General features: G+C 45.0%; 2 protein-coding genes across 5 annotated transcripts in view; one reads left to right on the top strand and one right to left on the bottom strand.

Moving 5' to 3' along the window:
• The window catches only part of ZBTB7B (zinc finger and BTB domain containing 7B), a 59,193-nt gene extending 37,533 nt beyond the window's left edge, over window positions 1-21,660 (top strand). For all 4 annotated transcript variants that reach the window (XM_042440603.1, XM_042440605.1, XM_042440604.1 and 1 more), the window contains 2 exons: window positions 14,838-15,834; window positions 19,222-21,660. In XM_042440603.1, coding sequence (XP_042296537.1) covers window positions 14,846-15,834; window positions 19,222-19,696 — 1,464 coding nt within the window. In that variant the 5' untranslated portion in view covers window positions 14,838-14,845 and the 3' untranslated portion in view covers window positions 19,697-21,660. The remainder of the gene's footprint in view (window positions 1-14,837; window positions 15,835-19,221) is intronic.
• A 2,478-nt stretch (window positions 21,661-24,138) lies between these two features.
• Window positions 24,139-24,300, bottom strand: part of LOC121916185 (FAD synthase-like) — a 4,774-nt gene continuing 4,612 nt past the window's right edge. The window contains exon 4 of the mRNA XM_042441007.1: window positions 24,139-24,238. Within this exon, the coding sequence (XP_042296941.1) occupies window positions 24,139-24,238 (100 nt within the window). The remainder of the gene's footprint in view (window positions 24,239-24,300) is intronic.

Below are 24,300 nucleotides of genomic sequence, written 5' to 3'. Positions count from 1 at the left end.
GCCTTGTCCTTCTGCATCTAGTCACCATTGTGCTCAGGATTTCCCGTAAATATGCAACGGCACCCAGTTCTCACCCGCATCCCCAACACCTCTCTAGTTTATCTTGTCATCATCTCTCCTGAGAATGGTAAAAGGGGGAGGGAACCCCTCCTCCAGTCACTGCCAGGATCGCTCAGTACCGTTTCAGCATCCGGCTTGCCGCCCACCATTTTGATTTCTGTAATTTGAGGCGCTGAGGCTGAAACTTTTACTAGGAAAGCTTTGCCTTGTGGGGCTCAAAGGGTGCAGTTCAAGGTGAAGGTGCAGCTGTCTTGACATGCTCAGGGGCTCTACTGCCATGGGGGCCAAACCAGACAGGGCTGCACAACTTTGGAGCCAGGGCTACGCAACTTTGGAGCCTTGGCAGCCACCGATGGAGGCCTGTCGAATGCTCAGCAAGTTTGACTCGATTGCGTGTGGGTGTTTAAAGCAAAGCTGTTTAAATGAAGTGTTACCGTCTGTGGGCTGATAGCCTGCATTTGTTCACTTTCATGTTGTGAAAATAGATCTCCAGGTTTACTTCGCACCTGCTTTTGTTGTGAAAGTGTGGCTTTTATGTTGTAGATTTTGTTTTAAAAAAATTATAACTTAGGCACTGCCTTTGGCGGGGCATGCCTCTGGATCTATCGAAGGTTTGGCTTTTTAATGATGCTCCAGGTTTAATGTGCTTGCTGTGAAATGACCATAGCCACTTCAATTCCCTTCCCAACAGGCCTTCATCATCTGGGCTCCAAATTTTAGGCAACCAGAGAGATGCGTCTTGAGTGGTTGAGAAGCCGTGGGCGTTAGAGCATACAGTTCTCATAGACTTTGCTGATGGCCTGCTGCCGGTTGCCGCAACAAATATTTTTTTACCCAAAACAGGAAAAGTGCCGTACCTAAATCCAGAGTATGCACATTGCCGGTGAAGGGTGGAGGAAGGGACGGTAAAGATTTAGTTTGGATGTCGCGCCAGAGATGTTACCGCATCTTCAAGGTCCAGAACACTCACACTGTCTTATGTTGTTCCTTAGCTATGCACAGTTGGCCCTCCATATCCACAGACTTTTTATCCAGGGATTCAACCATCCACAGCTTGACAATGTTCTAATAATATATAAATTCCCAAAAGCAACATTGATTTTGTCATTTTATATATGGATATCATTTTAGTATGCCATAATATTTGATGGGACTTGAGCATCCATGGATTTTGGCATCCACAGGGGGTCCTGGAACCAAATGCTAGTGGATACCAAGGGCCCACTGTATTTGTAACAGAGAAATGTGGACAAGGTCGTCCCAATATTATTTTGGCTCGGATGCCAAAGGATGCATTTACAAACACCCAAGCAGACTGCAAAATCAGGGCTGGTTTGTTTTTTGTTTATAGGGAGGGTCTTGTCCAGATCTTTTGGTACTCTCTCTGTGTAGGCATTGGTGTCACGAGGAGAGTGCAGGGGTGTGCACTGAACCAGGTGACACCTAAAAGGGAGTGACACCACTGCTCCCCAAACACCTGCTTTTGGGGAGAAATGGGATGTGATGCTCGCTTGCATCCCTTTAAAATGCTGGAGCTCAGCAGGAGAGATGGTGGGAGTGGGGCAAGGTTCAGCAGGAGAAGAGTTTTTCCAATTTAAACATTTTAAATAAAAACAAATTTAAGAACACATCTTACCAAATTTTCTCATTTAACCATATGAAGTTATGTACAATGGGCCCCTGGTATCTGCTGGGATTTGGTTCCAGGGTGCGCATGCACATGCGCACACGCACACACACACACACGGATACCAAAATCCATGGATGCTCAAGTCCCATTAAATACAATGGGTAATAAAATGGCATCCCTGATATAAAATAGCAAAATCAAGGTCTGCTTTTGGGAGTTTACATCTTTTTGAAATATTTTCAAACCAAACCGCCTCATTAGCTGTTTTTAAAAAACAGTTGAAAACATGCCTATTCCGGCTGGCCTTCCCACCTTAATTTGTCCATTTATTTTCCTGCCCCCTTTCCCCTCTTTTCTCTTTTGACCCTGGATTGATGTTTAATTTTCATTTTTTTCTGCCCCTGCCATGTGTATTTTTCTATTTTATTGTTTTCCTGTTCCTGTCTTGTAGTAATGTTTTTAACTGTTTATTGGATTTTAACTTTGTATTGTAACGTTTTTTAAATTTTGTAAGCCGCCCTGATCATATCCATGGAAGGGCGGGGTATAAATAAAATTTATTATTTATTATTATTATGGATGCTTGAATCCGTGGATAAAAAATCTGTGGATATGGAGGCCTGATTGTACATGTACCGTATATACTTGACTAGACGTTGACCCCGTGTAAAAGTCAAGGGCAGGTTTTGAGGCCAGAATTAAGGATTTTGATATGGTCCATGGATAAGTCGAGGGTAAAACTTTGGGGCATGTAACAAAGCAAAGTTTCTAGCAGAAAAGCAAAGACAAAGAACTTATAAAACATTAGAACTCAAATGTTTGTGCTGATACTACCATATTTGTGTGACTACTTTCAAATACAATTAGAGCTTAAATGTTTGTGCTTATACTAAAGGCGAGATGGATGAGAGAATAGAAAAGGGTCAGTGCTTCTAGAACAGACGGTGCTCTTGCCTTTTACCAAGGGATGGTTCCTCTTTTTTTTGGTAAGAGTTAAAGTACAGTACTTACATTGACCCATGGATAAGTCGACTCACTTTTTTGGGGTCACTTTTTTGATTAAAGACTGAGTATATACATGAGTATATACAGTAAATACATTGAGGCTGTGATATGGTATGTGTGTGTATGGTATTGTAATTTAAAGGTATAATTTAATTTTTGCTAGTTGTTTGTGTCGCAACTATTGCCATTGCATCCAATGATATCCAGGAATTATGAGTAATGTTAGTGCAAAAACTGTTACTAAGGATTCTGTATGGTGTGGTATGGCAGAAGGTCATTGGAGATGTAGCACCATGCGTTGCTGCAGCGGGTGATGCCAGCCCTAGTGCTGGCCACTGTATCGAGGGGTGAGAGAAAAGAAGTCTGAAGGTTTGGGGAAAACAAAACTAAAACAGGCCCCAGGGTAGGAAAGGAATGGCATGAAAAGGTTTGATCAACCGATTTCCTGGCCAAAAAAATTACAGAGGGTTGGCTTGGCCCTCTGTAGATCACAAAGTAGGTGCAGACGCTGAAGTCTATGAAGTAGAAATAGGACCTCTGACAGTTTCCCTCACCTTTGAAAATGGAGTCCAGGTTCCCTGAGTAGTTGTGATGATGGCCAAGTCAGTCACCAAAATCATTATTCATAGTTATGCTTAATAAAGCGCGTGCCTCCAGTTCTTCCACTTCTCTCAGTCCTGGCCTGTTGCTTCATCCTTGATCTTCCAGCACGCAGTTGCTCATGTTCCATAATCCTTCCTTTGCTAAACTGCCGTAGGCAATAAGCACGCCCTCTCCATCTGGATCAATATCTTTCAAAACTCCCAAACACCCTTGACTTCAAAACAGGTGTCAGGAACCAGTTGGTGCAAAGAGGTGGTACAGCCAGGTTTTCATGTTGCCTTTCCATCCTTTCGGTGCCAACAAGTTACAAAAGGGCTGAATCCATTTTAAGGAAAGATCCATCCGTCTAAATTTTCTCCCACTCCTCACCTGCATGAATTTTTGGTCAAATATATCCATGATCCAATAATCCAAAAACTCTGGTGAGTCAGCAGTTTGAAAGTGCAATTGATTTTCCCATGTTTGTATAATGCTACTTCTGGGTCATAATTTCACAGTGCATAACTATAGCACTATGATACCACTTTAACGGACAGGGCTCCATCCTGTGGATTCCTGGGATTTGTAGTGTCATGAGGTACTTAGATTTGTAGTTGTTGTGGCACCAGAGCACTAGGCTAAATATCTCACAAAGCTGCAGATCCCAGAATTCCATAGCATTGCACCATGACAGTTAAAGTGATGGCAAAGTGCATTATTTCTGCAGTATGGATGCAGCCCTAATGTAACTGTCTGCCAATTCAGGTATACACATCTAAAACATCCTTGGCAGGCAACCATGTTTTCAGTGACCAGTCAGTCTGTCCAAAGTGGTCCATTCCACTGTTGAATAGTTGGACAGATATTGGTCTCAGAAATTTCCTCCTGATATTTTGAACACTGTTGGCATATTAGTGTTTCCCAAGGATGCATGCTTGATATGATAAATTTACTGTGACAAATTTGTCTGTCTCAATGGCATTACAGGGCAGAACTTGGAAAGTAACTTGAAGCTTGTGATCCAAAAAACACATTAGAAATAATCCAGTTTGAGACTGCTTTCACTGCCCTGGCTCAGTGCTAGGGAATCCCAGGAATTGTAGTTTATTGTGGCACCAGAGTTTTGGGAGGCATTCAGAGAAGGCTGAATGCCTCCCAAAACTACAGTTCCCAGAATTTCCTAGCATTGAGCCACGGTCTCAAACTGGATTATTTCTGTAGTGTGTTTTGGACTGGTGTTCCAAATACTGTACTGTAGTTTGGGTTATTTTGGTAACAAGGCTGGAGAGAGGTTACCTTTCAAAAGTAATGCAAGGAGTGGGAAGTTAGTTACTTCCCCGGTGTAGTGATGGGTAATGATTTCTAGGCCTGTTACAGACTGCCAAAATAAAGCTGCTTTGGGTCTCTTTGGAGGTATGCTGTTTAAATGATGCATGGGTCCTAAGAGTCCGGAAGCTGCACCAAAAGCTGCACTCCGGTGCTTAGGAATGGAGTGTGGCTTTGCGCGACCTCCGGACTCTTAGGACCCATGCATCATTTAAATAGCATACCTCCAAGAGACCCAAAGCAGCTTTATTTTGGCAGTCTGTAACAGGCCCTGGTTTCTTTTAAAGTAACTTTCAAAGGACATTTTAGAGCCATTTTCAGGGAGTGTTTCAATTTTGTCCTAAGGTTTGCTATGTTTTTTTTAAAGAATGAGATAATTAAATATTAGGAAGAACCATAAAATAACAGTGAGATTAGGAAGAAACCTCCTGACAGCAAGAGCTGTTTGACAGTGGAAGATGTTGCCCTAGAGAATAGTGGAGTCTCCTCCTTTGAAGGTTTTTAAACAGAGGCTGGATGGGCATCTGTTGGGGTGCTTTGATAGGCTGTTCCTGCATGGCAGAATGGGGTTGGACTGGATGTCCCTTGGGGTCTGTTCCTACTCTATGAATTACAGGGTGTGCGATTTAACAAGAAATTTGCAACCCAATACTTTTAAAACACGATAATGATTAACAGGAACAAATTCCTTTTAAAGATTAATTTTCCAAGCTGTGCCACAGAACTCTTTGTTCTTTGGGCATGATATGGTTTTACCTTTATAATATAACTGCAAGATACATACTTACAGCAATGTTCTAACGACTGCACCACACTGACCCTTAAAAATGTTTTAGCACACCTCAAAAAAGGATGCATTTTGAAGGCACTTATGGTTGGTAACGCACATTACTTGCATTAACATTCCTCCGGACTCCGATCCCACCCTGGGATGCCTAGAGGTTCAGGCTCCTCTGGAGCTGTCCTTTGCCTCTGGCATGCCTCCACATAAATGCAAACACGGAAATGCTAATGTGCTATACAGTGTGTAGTATCCCATTCCACCTCACAGCTACTTTCTGGTGTATTTTGGACTGTTGATTCTCTATTGTACGGTAGGACAATGATATTTTTGCTGGTGTATCTTTAACCCAAAGGAGTCAACGCCCTCCTTGCCTTTAACTCAACGGAAGACGAGTTGCAGAGCTGTTGCAGAGTAAACAAATGCAGAACGCCAACAGGCTGGGTAAAGCCTTCCACAATGTATTATGTGTGTGTGTGCGCACGCGCATACAGATAACCTTTTCTGGAGTGCAGAATAATCGGGACATCATATTACTGTCCATATTTTTGTCTGCAAAGTAGGATGGCCAATGGAGCATTGGTACAATTCAGTTGAGGGTCAAATGGCAATGTATATTACTTCACCAGAGCTTGGGAATGTTGCTTTTTTGGACTACAACTCCCCAAATCCCTCTGTCAGCATTCTCAATCTCTAAAATGCACTTATCTTTTAAAAAGTGTAGTCAGCTAGCTGCACTTGGGTCCTCCAGAAGCCCTTCTTCTTGGTCCCTTGAGTAGGTCCTTAGATACCTGCCCTGAAGTCCTGCCCAGATAGTGCCACTCATATCATTCAAAGCTTATATCTTTCATGCTATAGAATTATAGCATTTTGATGCCACTTTCATGGCTGCATCCTGCGGGATCCTAGGATTCCTAATATGGCAAGGTACTAGAGATCTCTGATAGAGAATTCTAAACCTGTCATAAATCTCTCCTCCCAACTGCCTTTCACTTTTCCATGTGTGTTGTCTCTTATTTAGCTTGTAAGCTGGAGAGCAGAGAACTTGTCAAATTAACAATTTGTAAACTGAGAGCGTTTTTTGGTTGAAAACCAGGGTATAATTACCCTAAACAAACAAAAACTACCAATCCCAGGATTCCATACGTTCGTGCCATGGCAATTAAATTGGCACCAAGGTGCTATAACTGTGTTGTTCCCATTGTGTTGTGACTTTGTAGCTTGAAGCTCTAGACTCCGCATTATGGATTTGGATGCTGATTTTGCTTTTTTGGTACGATAGTCCTCTCAACCTGCTCAGAGATATGGTTTCTACATGCGCCACGCAAAAAAAGGGAACTCTTCCTTTCCTGTTACACTTTGTACCCCAAGTACTGAACATTTATTGATTTATTGATTTTTTTTTTATTGATGGATCATTCCTGTCCTAAGTGAGACTGTGAGGAGTCTTACAATAACCTGGTCTGGTTATTTAAGCTAAGCAAAGCACCTTGTTCATAGCCACCCAGTGAGTTTCAGAGCTCTACATGGCTGACTTTGCCTTAAGATGTAGGGTGATGCTCCAGCCCTCCCAGCTGAAGGAAACCCGTGCTTTCAATAGCTGGCCAGCAGACCAAAATTCACCTTGTGCAGCTTTCCCCAAGGAAGTTGTTGTGATTGGATTTCTGCCAGACAGGCAGCTTTCTAAGCTATAAAAGCAAAGGTGTGGCACCCTCAGGTTTGCCCTGGGATCCTCTCTGTCTCTCTCACCTGCCCCTCTTCCGAACCAAACTTGGCTTCTGCCTGTCGCAGGGCTGTTGACTTCTTTAATCCTAACCCTGTCCTTCTCTAGCTAATCCCTCCCTAATCTGATCGGGGTTTGTCAGGGTTTGTCAACCCAAAGGGGCATGATGGCTTAATTGCCGCTAAACCAGGCCCTTCTGCCTCCCACCTGTGGCCGCAGGGGAAGGTGGAGCGGCCTGGTGGGGTAACCTCAGGACTCCTGGCTTTCTGTTCCCAGCGCTGGGAGGGGGCATGGAGAGCCAAGGTTTCTCTGTTCTCAAGGAGAGGTGGCTGTTTCTCATCTTAGTTTGTTTTCCGCCTTTACATGAGACAGGTGGAGATTCAGCAGGTAAAGTGATCTGCACACCTACACACACCTGTATTCCTAGCTTCTCCCAAATCTTGGAGGGCAGTTGGAAAGCTAAGGTGATTCCTGTCTCACGGAAAGGCTGCTCTCTTTTATTGCAAACAAAAATCCATCATTGATATCTTTATTGGCCAATAACTGTGTTGGCCATTTAACAAATCTAAAGCATTTTTGTTTGGATTTGTTACATGGCCAACACAGCAACCCCTGCATGTTTTCTCTTTTATTTCAATTTGTTGCCCTCCTTTGCAGCAGCCAGGTGGAAATCTGGCAGGTGAAGCTACAAATAGGCATAGGAATCTTGAGTCTTCTGTATTCACACACACACACGCACACATGCGCGTGCGCACACACATGTGTACAGGTGTGTGTACGGGTGTGCGTGTGCATGCACACACACACACATACTGTGTATATACTGTGTGTGTGTGTGTCTGTGTGTGTGTAATGCCTCCTCCACCGCAGCCAGGAGGAAATCCAACTAGCAAAGCTTTTCTGCAACCGAAGAGCATTTTCTGCTCTCTTTCTCTCTCTCTATGCATCAGTTGGGGAATAGCTGGCGCTTTGCATGCAGACCATCCACAGATTCAGCTCCTGTCTTCTGATGTAAGATAAGGATGTTAAAGATTCTTTTCTGAAATTCAAGAGAGCTGTTGCCAGTCAAACTAGACAGCTCTAAGCTTGATGGACTAAGGGTCCATCCTTCGTTCTTCTGAGGGAACAAAGTGGCACCATTGGTTGGCACACAGACGGGGGTGGGAGAGGAGTTGGGTGGCTTCTGGGACTAAAACTCAAGAACAGACCTAGCACAAGATGAGGATGATGATCCAGGTAGTGATCCCATTTTTTTTCCATAGTTGGGAACTGAAGGTGACTTACAAAAGTTCAAATGGATACCTCTGAGGGAAAATATATATTATACAAGGTGACAACAGAGTTAAATTAAAAGCATAACCATTAAAAAGAACAAATATAAATCGTAAAGAAGCCAAGATGGTCAAATTGAAAATGTCGTACTTTGGCCATATCATAGGAAGGCAGGACTCACTTGAAAAGACAATAATGCTAGAAAAGAGAGGAAGGCCACATCTAGATGTTTAGACTTGATCAGGAAGTGATGGGAATGAATTTGCAGGACCTGAGGAGAGCAGTGGAGGGCTGGGGGTTTTGGAGATGTCTCATCCACAGGTTCGCCATGAGTAGAGGTTGACTTGTGGGAAGTTAACAACAACACGAAGGACCCTTTCCCCCTAAGCAGGCAACCCTTCAATGAAAGGGCTTCACCACATTCAAATGGGCGCCAAGAATGGCACCAGTCTCCTCTTCTTAGACCCTGAGAGCAGCCACTAAGAAGGCCCTCTCCTGCATTCCCATCCAGATGCAATGATGAAGATGGTGGGACATAGAATCCTAGAGTTGGAAGAGACCCCAAGGACCACCCAGTCCAACCCCTGCCATGCAGGAATTAACAATCAAAGCACCCCCGAAGGATGGACATCCAGCCTCTGTTGAAAGACTTCCAAAGAAGAAGACTCCACCAAACTCCATGAGAGTATATTCCAATGTCAAACAGCTCTTACTGTCAGGAGGTTCTTCCTAATGTTTAGGTGGAATCTCTTTTCCTGTAGTTTGTATCCATTGCTTTGTGTCCTGTTGTGTGCAGCAGCAGAAAACAAGCTTGCTCCATCCTCAACATGACACCCCTTCAGATACCTACAATTATCATATCACCTCTTAACAGTCTCTTCTCCAGGTTAAACATATCCAGCTTCCTAAGTCTCTCCTCATAAGGCATGGTTTACAGACCCTTCACCATTTTAGTTGCTCTCCTCTGGACGCACTCCGGCTTGTCAAGAGAGAGAAGGGCCTCCAAAACTTGAAATAGTATTTTACAAGCATTCAGGTGCTCTGTAAAGATCACCTTTAGGATTATATGAAAGAACAAATCATGGTAAGGTCATTATGGGGGGGAATACAGGTGGGAACACCCACACTGGGTTGAAGGAACAAGTCACATAGGGAGAGGTGGTCTTTCAGATACCCTGGAGTCAGATACCTCTCACCCTGAAGCCGCTGCTCTCTTTTCTTGGGGTGGAGGTGGGAATGGCCCTTCTTGCAAAGTTCTCCCACCCCACCCTGCCCTCTCTGCTCTTCTGTGCCATGCAGGTTCTGGCTGAGCTGGCATGGCTGGCCCAGGGCGTTGCCATGACGCGGGCACACCCAGCTCCTGGGTCAGAGTACTCCAGCTCAGCTGCGCCTGGCAGCCTTTCCACCAAGCCTTCCCGTTTCCCCCTTGCCCGGCCGGTTGGGCCTGCTTGGCAGAGAGGGGAGCGGCTGCCCCATGCCAGAGCCCGTTCCATTCCCACCCACCCTGCCCCTGCAAAGGCAAACAGCCCAGCTGGCGGGCACCCAAGGCGGGCAGGGAGCAGGCCCGCCACAGCCCTGTCCTCTTTTCCAGGACGAGAAGGGGCATGCATGCTGTAACTCTCACTCCATCTCTCTTTCACTCTATCCATCTTAACCCACCATTTTCAACCTGGCATCCTCCTCCCTGGCATCCAAATTACATGGGCTAAATGGAGGATAAGAATAGGATTGGTAGGGAGGGAAGGAAGGAAGCATATGTGATCCATCATGCTTAAAACCTTTCCAGGTGGGTCATCAAATTTAGCCCATTTGATTCTATGCAAAACCAGTTCACTGGAAACATCAGTCCCCGAGCATGGGAAAAGTGCCTTTCCTCCCTTTCCTTTCCCCTTTCTTTAATATCTGTTCTGACTGTATGTGTAGGATTACACATACAATGAGGTGTTTGGGAAGTGTAACTCCCATTGGTTTTGTTAGCACAGCCAACAATGAGATATGATGGGAGCTGAACCCCAAGAATGCCGTACTCCCGGTGTATATGTGGAAGAAGTACTTACACAGGGAGAAGGAAAAGTTGCTTACTCCATGAGAATCTTAAAACTCAGTGGTTTGTATATGTATTTTGGAAGATAATGGCTAGAGCAATGATCCATCTAGTATCCTGTGCATAATCCCAGTTCAGTAATTCCTCCGTCACCTCATACAGAAAGGTGGTATGTTCGGATTAAGCAGAGATCTTATACATTTACTGATCAATTTTTCCTTGTTTTACATGGTAACTGTGTCATTCACTGAAGCAGAAGGCCGTTTCCTCTGTTGTTGGACAGAAACCCCCATCTTTTGTTGCCACGCTGGCTAAGGGTGATGGTACTTGTGGTCCAGCAACATCTGGAAGGGCACCAGTATCTTCCCTTTCCCCACTTTGTACTGAAAAGTGGTAAATTGGTGGTAGAGCACCATCATTTTGCATGCAGAAGATCCCAGGCTCAATCCCTGGCTTCTCTGGGTTAGGCCAGGAAAAAAATGGAATAAGGGAGCTTTCAGTGATCTTATTTATGTCTTGATCTGAGGTGCATCTTCTGATCCCAATGAGAATTCAATTCTTTTTGTAGCGTCTAACATTTCACAAGTAATAACCAGGACACATGTAGCTAAGCCACTTCAGAATGTGGTCAAGATGGCAAAAGTAAAAACACACAAGCTAGGAGAGGCTGCAGCAGTTTGTTTCTGCCTAGGCTTACAGTGGAAGGCATGGTTTCACCTTCTCTCCTCTCCTCTCCCTGGATTAACTGAATGAAAACTATGGTACAGTACTTCTGTATTTTGGACTCAGTTTGCGGCATTCAAAGTAAGCCTACGATAAAAGGCAAAAGTGGGAGAAGGAGAAGGAAACTGTAACCTTTTAAAAGCAGACGAAAAAGTGGGATAACAGAGGATTAATCAGGACCATCCCTGCTAAATTGGGACATTTGAGGGATATGTGTATTTTGCAGGTATAAACATGCCCCATGTCCAAATGGATGGTCCTGGGTAGGCTGGCAAAAATCTCTGAGTGGCAGACTCATGGGTCCACTTCTTTGGATGCAGTACAGAATGGTAACAACATACATACAGAAAAGTTTTGGAGCAAATTCAATGCCCACATTTTTCCTCCTTTTTTCTTTATTTCAAAAACCTATTCATGACAGGTTGCTGAAACTCTAGAAGGTTGTTTGTAGTTCTTCAGGTGTCCTTGTAAAATGCCTCCTGCTTACCTGTTGTGATTCTCTGTGGATTTTGTGCCCAGATGTGACTCTGGGGATAGAAATGTCCTGTCTAATTAGATGAAGGTTAAATTGGTGTTTGTTCAGAACACTGAGGACTAGAATCTTACTTTGATTTTAAGATTGTGTAGAAACGCTGAGAACTCAGCAAGCCATTGCACCTTGTCAGAGAACAGATAAAACTGGGGTAGAGAGATTCCAAGGCTCCAGGCATAGTATAACAAATTGTATTACTAACTGTATTATAGTAGCAAAGGAAGACAGAGCGATGTGCAGCTGCAGAGCTTGGGAATGCTTGGTGGAAACCAAGCAGGGGGCTTGCAAAGTAGAATCCTTGTGTGTTGAATTAAACTAATAGAATCATAAGAGCTAGAAGAGGCCACAATGGCCATCCAGTCAAACTCTCTTCCATTCAAGGAGTGCGTTGGTTGTCTTTCTGCATGGCAGGGGGTTTGGACCTAAGGCTTACCAGAGCCCTGTGGGAGAGGATGGATCTTGGTGAATTACCATTTTCATTGCCTTTTGCCACTGGCCAGGCTGGCTGGGACTGCAGGGAGTTGGTGTCCGATGGCATTCGGAGAGCTACAGGTTTCCCAGCCTGGAACTGAGAGTGGTTAGGGTCTTCCCATGCTAGATGTCTCCACTGCTTCTCTCTTTGGGCGCACTGCAAACACAGAGTTCAAAAGCACTTTGTGTACATTTTAACTTTTCTCCAGAGGGACGAAAGGCCGTGGGTGGCAAGGGGGAACAACCGTATCTTTCCTAGGAATCTACAGTACCTCAGCCCAAGACGCTATGCTTGGTGCTGTCTGAGGGCGAGAGGACTTCCTCCTGCACCAAGACAAACACAGAGTTTTGTTGATGCATGCGCACTTCCTTTCCTTTGAGTCGCTCTGGTATCCTGCTGTCTTCCCTGCTGGAGGCCCAGTTTCCACTCAAAGGGGGTAGGAAGGGTGACACTGTTGTAGATTCCATAGGTTCAGGGCAACAAGAGTCAATTGAGGGCCAAGAAAGTCCTTGCTTCTGCTATGGCTTCCACTGACAGTTTCCTAGCAGCTTCTCTTCTCTGTCTCGGCTTTCCTCTCATGAATGCATGGTGTGTGTGTGTGTGTGTGATGCTGGCCAGCCTCCCTTACAAGGATGCAGTAGATCTTACAGTGACATACCTGTTAGCATCTCACAGATGAAAACTGGAACACATGGGGCCAAGCAAGCAACATGAAAGTACGGTTTAAAAGGCAAACGTTTTTAATAAGGAACAACACAAAAGCTTGGAGATGCTACAGCAGTTTGCTTTTGCCTGAGTCTACTGGGAAGTACAAAACTCCCTCCTTCCCCTTCTCTTTTCCTCTTCTGAGTTGAGTGCAAAGTACATTTGCACCTTGAATGCCGGTTGCAGAAACTGAAATAAACTGGGAGGAAGAGAAACTGGGACATTTTAAAAAGCATCTGAAAAATGGCAAAACAGAGGATTAAATGGGACTGTTCTTGACAAATCAGGACAGTTGGAGGGTGAGTGATGACTATTGTAATGATTTCCCAAGGAATAGAAGTGTTAGTCTCTTTCATCATAGTATGGAAAGACAGGGCGAAGTTACAAAGGAATCAGGCTCCACCACTGAGACTGATTTATTTCAGTGAGAGCTTTTGTGGGTAATAGTCCACTTCTTCAGATACATAATTTTCTCCTCAATTTCATTTTTTAAACATTGTTATAAGATGGGCTGTTATGTGGTGGACAATGGCACCAACCTACCTTGCAAGCTCACAGGAATCTTTAAAACAACCTTACATGGGTAAACTGGCATTGCAGTGTAAAGATGGCTGTATGAGAAGAGACATATCTAGTGTGAACCTTTGATGTAGTTGTTGAATGCCAGTTCCCATCAGCACTAGCCAGCCAGGAATAATGGGATTTGGAGTAGCAGGGTTCCCCCCCCACACACACACACCCCGTTATACGAGGAGACTTTGTATGTGAAATACCTTTGTACATTTATTTGTTGCCATAATTGTTGCAAAACCCAGACCTAACTCTGCTGATTTGCTGGGTGTTGAATGGAAGGAACCTGCAAGATAAATATAATGCAAGCTCACTGAACTCAGTGGCTGTATGGACACATGACCACAGGTCAGAATTCTGGTGAATCCTGATGTATCATAAAAACAAGCTGCATGCCAGTGTCTGTAACCTGCTTCCTCCTGCATTGTTCCATCCCACCGGGATGATTGCCAAACAAGCCAAGAATGGTTTGTTTGGTAACCTATACAAACAGTGGACCATGGTTTGTTGCAGACACTCCTTGCTGTTGGCTTCCAACCCTTCTCTGGATACTCTCCTAGCAGGGAGGAGTCCCTGCATAACTCAGCAGCCTTCATAATTCCCTGGTGCAAAACGCCTTCAGAAAGCAAAGCCTTTGGATTTGAGTCCCAACCAAGGGAGGGAGAGACTTGTTTTGCCAAGGATCCAGGAAGGGCAGCAAGATGGAATCAGCAAGTGACTTTGGGGGAGGTTGTTGTCCTTAAATACTCTCTAGGTATTTAATGGGGCATTTGGAGGCATTTGTGATTTTTTGACCCAGCAGAAAACTTTAAAATATAGACAGTGACTTCTGCTCACTTTCTGTTGTTATAGTTGCCTTTCCTAGGTCGAAAAGGGGGCCTGGTAAACATGGTAAAAGTATCCTCCACATCCCCAAGAGCAGTGATTCCCAAGCTTTGGCCCTCTAGGTGTTTGGGACTTCAAGTCCCGGACGCCCCAGTCACCATAGCCAAAAGCCAAGAATCCTGGGAGCTGAGGTCCAAAACACCTGGAGGACCACAGTTTGGGAACCACTACCTTAGAGGGTGTTTAGGTGAAATTCTTTTCATTTTGAGGATGTGGGGGATGCACTCCTCCAAGGTCTCCAAAGGGGCTAATGCAGCCTCCTGGCCTCCCACAGTTTCTCACCCATGACACACTGCAAGGGTAGGAGCATTCGTATTGGTAGCAACATGGAATTGCGGCATGGGGTGAGTGGGTCAAGAGATCACAGGATAGAAATGGGAATGGGGAAGTTGCCCTACACTGTAATAACATGCCTAAAAAAATGAAAGTCTGGTCAGTGGGGAAAGAAAGTGTGTTGGAATCAAAATGCTAGGTTGTTTTTGATTGATGCTCACTGTTAATCTCTGCCTATTTCTCTTGCCCTGCAGGTGAGGCAATGGGAAGCCCTGAAGACGACTTGATCGGGATCCCTTTTCCCGAACACAGCAGTGAGCTCCTGGGACGCCTGAACGAACAACGACGACGGGGAGTGCTTTGCGATGTCACCCTCCGGGCCCAGGGCTCAGAATACCGGACCCATCGGGCCGTGCTGGCTGCATGCAGCCGCTATTTCCAGCGGCTCTTTGCCGGGCCCAGCATGGGGGTCTGTGAGCTGGATTTTGTGGGTGCTGAAGCGCTTGGGGCCCTCTTGGACTTTGCCTACACAGCTACCTTAACCATCAGCACAGGCAGCCTTGGAGAGGTCTTACATGCCGCCCGGGTACTTGAAATCCCATGCGTCATCGCAGCCTGCGTGGAGATCCTTCAGGGCAATGGCTTGGAAGCCCCTGTCCCCGATGATGCCGCCCGAGAGCGTGCCAGGCGCTACCTGGAGGCCTTTGCCACCCTGCCCAACGTTGAAGGGGACCTGCCCGAGCCGCCTGCCTATCCGGCTCCCCGCCGCAGCAAGAAGACCCGTAAGTTTCTACAAGCAAAGGGTTCTCGCCTCAATAACCACATCATGGAGCTCTCCCCTTCGCCATCCCCTTCCTCAACAGGGACACAGGAGCGCCCAAGTCCACCCAACCAGGCCTCTCCCGCACCAGCCCTTGGCCACTCCCGTGAGGATGAGGAAGACATGATGACACCCTCTCACACCTTCCCATATCCATACACTCTGCACCCCTCTCCAGAGGATCTGGGTTCAGACGAAGAACCCATCGACCACGACATCCTCCCTTTCCTGCGCAATCTGAACCCCGAGGGGCTCTCCCCAAGTCTTGACCCTCCAGAGAAGCTGGTACGCAAGCGCCGCTCTCAGATGCCCCAGGAGTGCCCTGTCTGCCATAAGGTCATCCACGGGGCTGGCAAGCTACCTCGGCACATGCGCACCCACACCGGGGAGAAGCCATTCGCCTGTGAGGTCTGCGGGGTCCGTTTCACCAGGTGAGTGTTTTTTGAATCACAAAAGCAGTTCCTTCTATCTATGTGTGTGTTGCTCAACCAAGAGCAAGACATGTGGCAGGATGAGGTTCTGGAAATGTCCAGTTGTAGAACACTTTTGGACCACTTTAGACAGTGGGAAGGTGCCACATATATTTGTTTTAATCTATTTTGCAAATACAACTTTGTACAAAGAAGAAAGATTGTAGATGGGGACAGCAGGGCAGATGCTTTGCGTTCATAAGGTTCTGGGTTCAATCCTGGCATGTCCAGGATTTTTAAAAAGGCTCTTTAAATATTCTAAAGGCACCAGATCCTGTCTGATCTTGAGTCAGTTCTGGTTAGTTCTTGGATAGGAGGTTTTCAACAAAGCTGTAGGCTCTATTTCAGGGGAAGGAACTGTCAAAAACCTCTCTTGAGTATTCCTTACCTAAGAAAACCCTATGAATTTCATGGGGTCACTATAAGTCAACTTGAAGACACATACCCACACATGTAGATGGAGCCAACTTAGTGTACTGGTTTGAATATTGTGCTAGGAACCTGGGAGACTAGAGTTCAAACCCCTGCTTAGCGATGGGAACCTTTCACAAGTGTCTCACTCTTTCAGTCTTAGATAAAGGCAGTATCAAACTCCATCTGGATAAATTTTGCCAAGATGACCCAGTGATTTAGGGCCACTGTAAGTCAGAAACAATTTGAAGCTCACAAAACACATAAAATAGTTACAGGACATCCCCTTTTCTGTCCTAAAGTTGTTGGCATTGGTTTGTCTGAGACCTGAGCGTGGAAATTTAATTTAAAGCAACTAAATTAAACATTCTAGTAAACATTTGTGAAATAGGGACGAGCTATTTTTCAAAAACTGTAAGCATAATAAAGACAAAGGTGGGTTGCAATGATGTTGTTGAGTACCTTCAAGTTGTTTCTGGCTTATGGCAACTCTAAGGTTATCATTAGTTTAGAGGATAATGGCAACTAATCATTTTTTAAATTAGCTTTCCAAATTCTTTTTAATACAGGTTGCTATTATCCCTCCCCACGTCCCAGATCTCTGTCCCATATTAAAATTCACACAATTTAGTGCCTAAATTAATTCATTCTTCTGTTTCCTTTTTCTTTTTTGTCATCTCTGCTGGATCACAAGTCTGCAGAATGGCACAGTTTTTGGTTGTTATTTTTGTACAATGTCTAGAAAACTTTGGGTAATTCACTAGCAAACAGTAAAAAGAGTTTGTTCTATCCTTTGATGGAGTTTAGCTATGCTACAACTTCCACATCAGACCTGTACTATGTATCTTCTATATCTATTTTATATCTTCAGTTCACTGAGCCAACATGGTGTAGTGATTTGAACAGAATCATAGAATGGTTGAGTTGGAAGAGACCCCAGGGGCCATCCAGTCCAACCCTATTCTACCATGCAGGAACTCTCAGTCAAAGGATCCCTGACATAAGGCAATCCAGCCTCCGTTTAAAGACCTCCAAAGAAGGAGACTGCACCAAACTCCAAATGAGTGTCTTCCACTGCCAAACAGCCCTTACTGTCAAGAAGTTCCTCTGAATGTTGAGGCAGAATCTCTTTTCCTTTAGCTTGCATCCATTGCTCCATTGTGTCTTGTTCTCTGGAGCAGCAGAAAACAAGCTTGCTCCCTCCTCAAGCTGACATCCCTTCAAATATTTAAACAGGGTTATCATATCCCCTCTTAATATGGCTCTGGGACACCAGGTTCAAATCCCCATTGAGCTATGGGAACCCACTGGAGGTTCTTGGTCTAGTCACTCTCTCTCAACCTTGGAGGAAGACAGTAGCAAGCCTGCTCTGAATCAATCTTGCCAAAAAAAATCCTAGGATAGTCTCACCAAGAGTCGATCTGAAGGTACAGAACAACAAACATCTCCATTATTTCCTATACAACTCAGCTCTAGGTTATTAGATGGACCGTATTCTCTTCTGTGAGCCTTCCCATGGTTGAGATCTTCTGGGACAACCCTCCTTTCGATGACTGTTCCCAGACTCTGGAACTTCCCTCCCAGAGAAATTGGGCTGGCACCATGAAGCACCATTTTTATGCTGTCTGGACTTTGAGAATTAATTTTTTTAGGGGAAACCTGCCCAAAGAGCTTTCACCATAGTCACGTCAAGTTTGTGGAACAGTCTCCCAGAAGAGATCTGTCTTACTACCTCCTTGGAGACTTTTAAGAAGGCAGTTAAGATGGATCTCTTCCAATGAGCATACATGATCTTGTATAAGACACATGGATTCACCTCTTTGATTAGGACTGGAATATCTTTATCCCACTGTCACCTTTTGATAGCGTGTTTTTAATTTTAAATGCTTATGTATTTTATTGTTGTGCTTTATATTTGTATATTTATACAGAATGTAATTCCACCTCGATCCACCTGGGAGAGGTGGAAAATATTATTATTATTATTATTATTATTATTATTATTATTATTATTATTATTATTATTGGGGAAACAGTCCTATATGATGTGCTAGATTTTTATATTTGTTGCTTTTGTTTTTAATGGTTCGTCTTTTTAAGTGGTTTTAAATTTTTTATACAGGTTTGAGTTTCGCTTACCCAGAATTTCCAAATCTGAAATACTCCAAAAACCATTTTTTAATAGGTGGCCGAGATATAGTGACACCTTTTCTTTCAGATGGTTCAATGTGCACAAACTTTGTTTCATGCAGAAAATTATTTAAAATATTGTATAAAATTACATTCAACCTATGTGTATAAAACAGAAATGAATTTTGTGTTTCGACTTGTATCACATTTCCAAGATGTCTCATTATTTATGTATCTGCAAATACAAGTGTTTCAAAATAATAATAATAATAATAATAATAATCCAAAATCCCAAACACTTCTGGTCCCAAGCATTTTGGATAAGGGATATTCAACCTGTAGTTTAATTGCTTACTAAATCCAAAACCCAAAACACTTCTGATCCCAAGCATTTTGGATAAGGACTATTCAACCTTTAGTTTAATTATGGTGTAACCTTTGTAACTATGTTCGTTACAACTGCTCTAAGATGTTTTAAGTCCCACACTGGGGAAAAAGGAGGGATATAAATAAATGTAATGGTAAAGGATAAGATGATTATTTTTAATGAAAAGAGCTTATATTCTCAAGCAGGTGTTTTCTGCACCTGATACAAGCAGCTAGTTATTTTTTTGTAGATACTATCAGGGGTCTGAAATATTATTTCTCCCCATCTTATGTTGCTCCTTCCTAATGCCAATAGTCATTAGAAGTTTAACTTGTTAGCAAATGACATTGTGACAGGCAGGGAGGATGTTGCCTGGCAAACTTCTTGGCTCTACCTGCCTCAGCATATCTGTCTCTTCTGCTTGCTCATCTGTTCTGCAGGAATGACAAACTCAAGATCCACATGCGGAAACATACGGGGGAGCGCCCGTATTCCTGCCCGCACTGTACCGCTCGCTTCCTGCACAGCTACGACCTGAAGAACCACCTCCACCTGCACACAGGCGCCCGTCCCTATGAGTGCTGCCTTTGCCACAAGGCCTTTGCCAAGGATGACCACCTCCAGCGCCACCTGAAAGGCCAGAACTGCCTGGAGGTGCGGACGAGGCGCCGGCGGCGGGGCCCCGAGCACAACTCGGCTTCTCTTCCACCTGCAGGGATCCCTCCATCTTCTGCTGACCTCGACTTGACCAATGGGCAGATTGAGGGGCTGCGCCTCTCACTTCCCCGCAGCTACTGGGATCAGGGCCGCACTGACTGTGCCCTCTCGCCTGTCCCCAACGAAGAGGAAGAGGAGGAGGAACAAGGAGAAGAAGGGATGCAGGAGGACAGGCCACCTGCCATAACCATGGTTTAGGGCCCAAGTCTAGACCCCAGGCCTGCCTTGTTTGGACCATTGCTGTGGCAAAATTTTCCGGGCCCAGATGCACTATCCCACTCCCTCGCCTTCCACTGTGCTGTAGCAATGGAGACTGGGTGGAGGAGCCAGGTTATCAGCAGGGAGATGCGTGCTTCCCCTTCCCAGTGCGCTGACTCTGTGCCTTGAGCAGCCTCTCAGTTTGGCAGTGGTTGGGCTTCCAGCTATGCACCAAAGCAGGTGGGGTGCGGGAATAGTAAAATGAGGGAGATACGTGTGCACTCAGGGTTGTATGCTAAGCAATAGAACTGGGGTAGTACTGTTTCGGAGTGAAGGGAGGGTCCCCGATTACTTATGTGTCCCCCCCATAATAAAAAAGGACTGTATTGGGACAGGGAGGAATGGTTGGCAGCCCCTTAGGTTAGATCCTGCATTTTGGGGTATTGCTCTCCCATGTGAGGAAGAAAGGCAGGAAGAGGGGGGTGTTGGAGACAGCTAATTAATAATAATAATAGTAATAATAATAATCCCAATTTGGGGTTTGACAAGCTTTAAAAGTTCTCAAGTCTGTCAGAACTCCTGCGTTCTACTCTCACTTCCATCTCCCTCATGACCTGAATACAGGGTTTTGTAAATCTTTGAAGCATAAGTAGGGGGGGGAAAGATGCTTTTGTCCTTCCTTTGGGGCTGGCACGAGCCTTTTTGTTCCAAGTTTGGGGCAGAGATTTCGTAGCCAGGCTGGACAGGACAGGTTGCATTCAAGCTGCAGATCATGTTTTTGCACTGACAAGCCTTGCTTGTCCTTGCTGCTCCCTAGCGGCACCATTGCAAAATGCAATGGGCTGATCCCAGCATCCTTGACTCACCCCCCTTCACACAAAAACCAGGGAAAAGGGAGGGCATATTTAGCACTTGAGAGAGGGGAGGAATAGATCTCCTCTTGATCTGATCAACTCATCAATCTCAGGATTTTTCCCCCCACTTGATATTTTTTATTCCACAAAAAAGGATCCTGGGAAGATGGAGGGAGTGGATTGCACCCCTTCCTTTTACTCACTTTCACTTGCTTCATTTTGTCTTTCCCCACCCCATTCATTCGACACCACTTTATTGCACTAGAGTTTGCCAGCAATCTGCGGGGTGGACTGGCAACACGGCTTGGTGATGGGTTTGGGATCACATTGGCACATTGACTTTTGTGCACCCCCACCCCTTGTTTGCACATTCCTTGGGTCCCCCCCCCCCAAAATGCCTCTCTGGAGGGGCAAAATTGGCTACCTTGCTGTTGTTTTTTAAGTGCGGTAAGATGGCCAGTGGGGTCGAGAGACATCCCCCTGGAGTATTAACTCAAGAGTTTATCTGTATTTAAGAGATGATGTAATATATTACCTCCTTTCCCCTTGTTTTCGCTCCCCTCCCGTCCGGTCCCAAGTCCCCCCCAGCAGGATCTGTGGCATGGGGTCTCTCTCATCGGGTGAAGACTGTGCACAGCAGGGCGGGATGGTTTGGGGTGAGCCACATTGGTCTTCCCTAGCTTTAAAAGTGCCTGTATGTTTAAACTTGAATCTTTAGCTACTTGAAATGCATAACAGCTTCTCTCCCCCCCCCTCTTCCTTTCCCCTCCATAGGTTTAGGCCCCAGCCTCAGTGACAACTCACCCAATCTTCCCTCTTTTAAAGGTCCTCTTCTCCCACCCACCCCGTCCTCTCTATGCAGTCACCATTTCTCTGTGACTCAGTGGTCACCAAAAGTCTGGGAGATACATGAAGAGAAGCCACAATGCCTGGCTTGCTTTCGTCCTGCCCTCTTTGGTGCTAGGAGCACAAGAAATGTGTGCAAATGTGGGACCGTGGACTGAGGGAGCGGTTCCTTCCCCCTGTGTTTTTGTTTTTTAATTTTATTAGCGTGGTGGAATTCATGGTGACTGTTGTCCTTTGAGGCTGTTTGACAATAAAAGAGAAAGCAGATAATCTTTGTCCTACTGTGGTACCTGAGTGTTGATGCACAGACATTTCCTCCACAAAAAGGAGGAGGGCAACCAAAATGCTGAAGAGTCCAGAAACCACGAAGCCCTATGAGGTGAGACTTAGGGAACTGGGGATGTTTAGCCTGGAGAAGAGAAGGTATACGTATTTGAAAACATGTCATATTGAGGATGGAGCAAACTTGTTTTCTGCTGCTCTAGAGAATAGGACCTGGAATAACGGATGCAAGCTACAGGAAAAGAGATTCCAGTTCAACATTAGGAGGAACTTCCTCGCAGTAAGATCTGTTCGACAGTGGAACACATTCCCTTGGAGAGCGGTGAAGTCTCCTTCTTTGGAGGTTTTTAAACAGAGGTTGGATGGCCATCTGTCAGGGGTGCTTTGATTGTGAATTCCTGCATGGCAGAATGGAATTGGACTGGATGGCCCTTGAGGTCTTTTCCAACTCTGTGTTTCTATGATTGTAGAATGAAGTTGGAAATGGGAGAAGGAAAAAGAAACCAGGACATTTTAAAAAGCAGTGCAAAAAGTGGAATCACAGGATTAATGGGGATTGTTCCTGCTAAATCAGGAGAATTGGAGAGTATGTGGCTCTTCTTCTGAACCATTCCTCCCTTTTGGAAGCCTGAGGTCTTTCTGTGTGGGTGCTACATACCCTGTTGAAGTTAAATTAAAGGGCCCATTCAGTCCTGTGGGGTGGATCTGAAGGAAGTCCTTTGCCTCAGGCAGCAAAACATCTGGGGCCGGCCAGCCCTGAAAGGCGAGTAAGGCCTGAAAGTGGACAATCCTGCTGTGAAAGGCACCACCATTCTGTCGGTCACATTCTGACTTGCCACACAAGTTCCTCTGGGGCAGTGAAGGAATGTGAAAACAGTAGAGCTGTGAGATTTTTCAACCCAGTAGTCCGACAGGTATATTTCACTCCCAGCCACTATTTAAATAAAATGTGACTGACTCCCAAAGTGTGGTAACCCCACCCTGCTACAGCTTCGGGGGAATTGTTTCCAGCTCATTTTGCCAAGGGCAGACCCTGGGTTTATCCCCCAAAGTCGTGGGGTGGAGAGTTGCATTTGATATGCCCTCTTCCTTCTGCTCAAAGGGGACAAATTTCTTTCCTTGGGATATGGCTCCCATGGGACAGATCAACATGCTCTCCAATATTTAACAGGTGAAACCTAGGAGGAGCTAATCAGAATTCAAAATGACCTTAACAGATTAGACAAAACTAACAATGAATTTCAACAGGGAGAAATGTAAGGTACTGCACTTGGGGAGAAAAATGAAATGCACAGATATAGGATGGGGGACATCTGGCTTAACAAGACGACACGTGAAAGGGATCTAGGAGTCCCTAGTAGACCACAAGTTGAAGATGAATCAACACTGATCCAGCAGCTAAAAAGGCCAATGCGATTTTAGGCTGCATTAATACAGGTATAGTGTCTTGATCATGGGAAGTAATAGTGCCCCTCTATTTGGCTTTAGTCAAGCCCCACCTGGAATATTGTGTCCAGTTCTGGGCACCACAATTCAAAAAGGATGTTGAGAAACTGGAGCCATGTGTCCAAAGGAGGGCGACTAAAATGGTGAAGGGTCTGGAAACCGTGTCCTATGAGGAACGCCTTAGGGAGCTGAGGATGTTTAGCCTGGAGAAGAGAAGTTTAAGAGGTGATATGATAGTCTTGTTTAAATATTTGAAGGGGTGCCATATTGAGCTTGTTTTCTGCTGCTCCAGTGAATAGAACATGAAGCAATGGATGCATATTACAGTACAGGAAAAGAGATTCCACCTCAACATTAGGAGGAACTTTCTGACAGTGAGGGCTGTTCAACAGTGGAACAAACTCCCTCTGAGAGTGGTGGAGCCTCCTTCTCTGGAGGTCTTTAAGCAGAGGCTGGATGGCCATCTGTCAATGGGGATGCTTTGATTGAGAGTTCCTGCATGGCAGAATGTGGATAGCCTGGACCTCTACCAACTCTAGGATTCTAAGGTAAGTGTAGCCAAGCAATATCAAAGAGCAATCAAGTTGGCAAAAGTCATTAATGAGGAAGAAGACACAAGCTAAGAGAGGCTGCAGCAGTTTGCTTTTGTCCGAGCCTCCTGGGAAGGACTCTTTTCCACCTCCTCCTCTCTTCTCCCTCCTACTGAATGAACTGAGTACAAAATACTTTTGCGGTTTGAAATCAATTCATAGCAAGTAAAGTAAGCTTAGGACAAAGGGGGAAAGTGGAACATTTTAAAAGTTGTTGTAAAAGTGGGATAAGCAGAGGGTTCATTAGGATGATCCCAGCCAAATCAGGATAAGGGTCAGGATTAGGGAGATACTCTACTCCACAAGTTACTGAATATTATCTGAATCACAGAATCACTGATATATAATAATTTATTTAATAATCTCATAAAAGCATCCCCTTTTTCTGAGGGTAAGGGGGCATGTTCTTGCTCTCTCGGTGTGTCTATTTCTTAGAGGGAGGTCTTTTATCGCTTCGTACTTCTTCCAGTTCCTCGCTGCTACTGCCGCTGGTCTCAGCCTTTTTTTGGTAGCTGAAATCGAGGCTGTCAGAAGGGAAAAAAAAAATCAGGCAGGAGGGGGATCATGGCATATTTAGTTATTTTTG

Source organism: Sceloporus undulatus, chromosome 9 (assembly GCF_019175285.1).
Source record: "Sceloporus undulatus isolate JIND9_A2432 ecotype Alabama chromosome 9, SceUnd_v1.1, whole genome shotgun sequence".
Classification (NCBI taxonomy): domain Eukaryota; kingdom Metazoa; phylum Chordata; class Lepidosauria; order Squamata; family Phrynosomatidae; genus Sceloporus; species Sceloporus undulatus.
The sequence above is the reverse complement of the archived record's forward strand: the minus strand, read 5'-3'. Positions and strand labels throughout refer to the sequence as shown.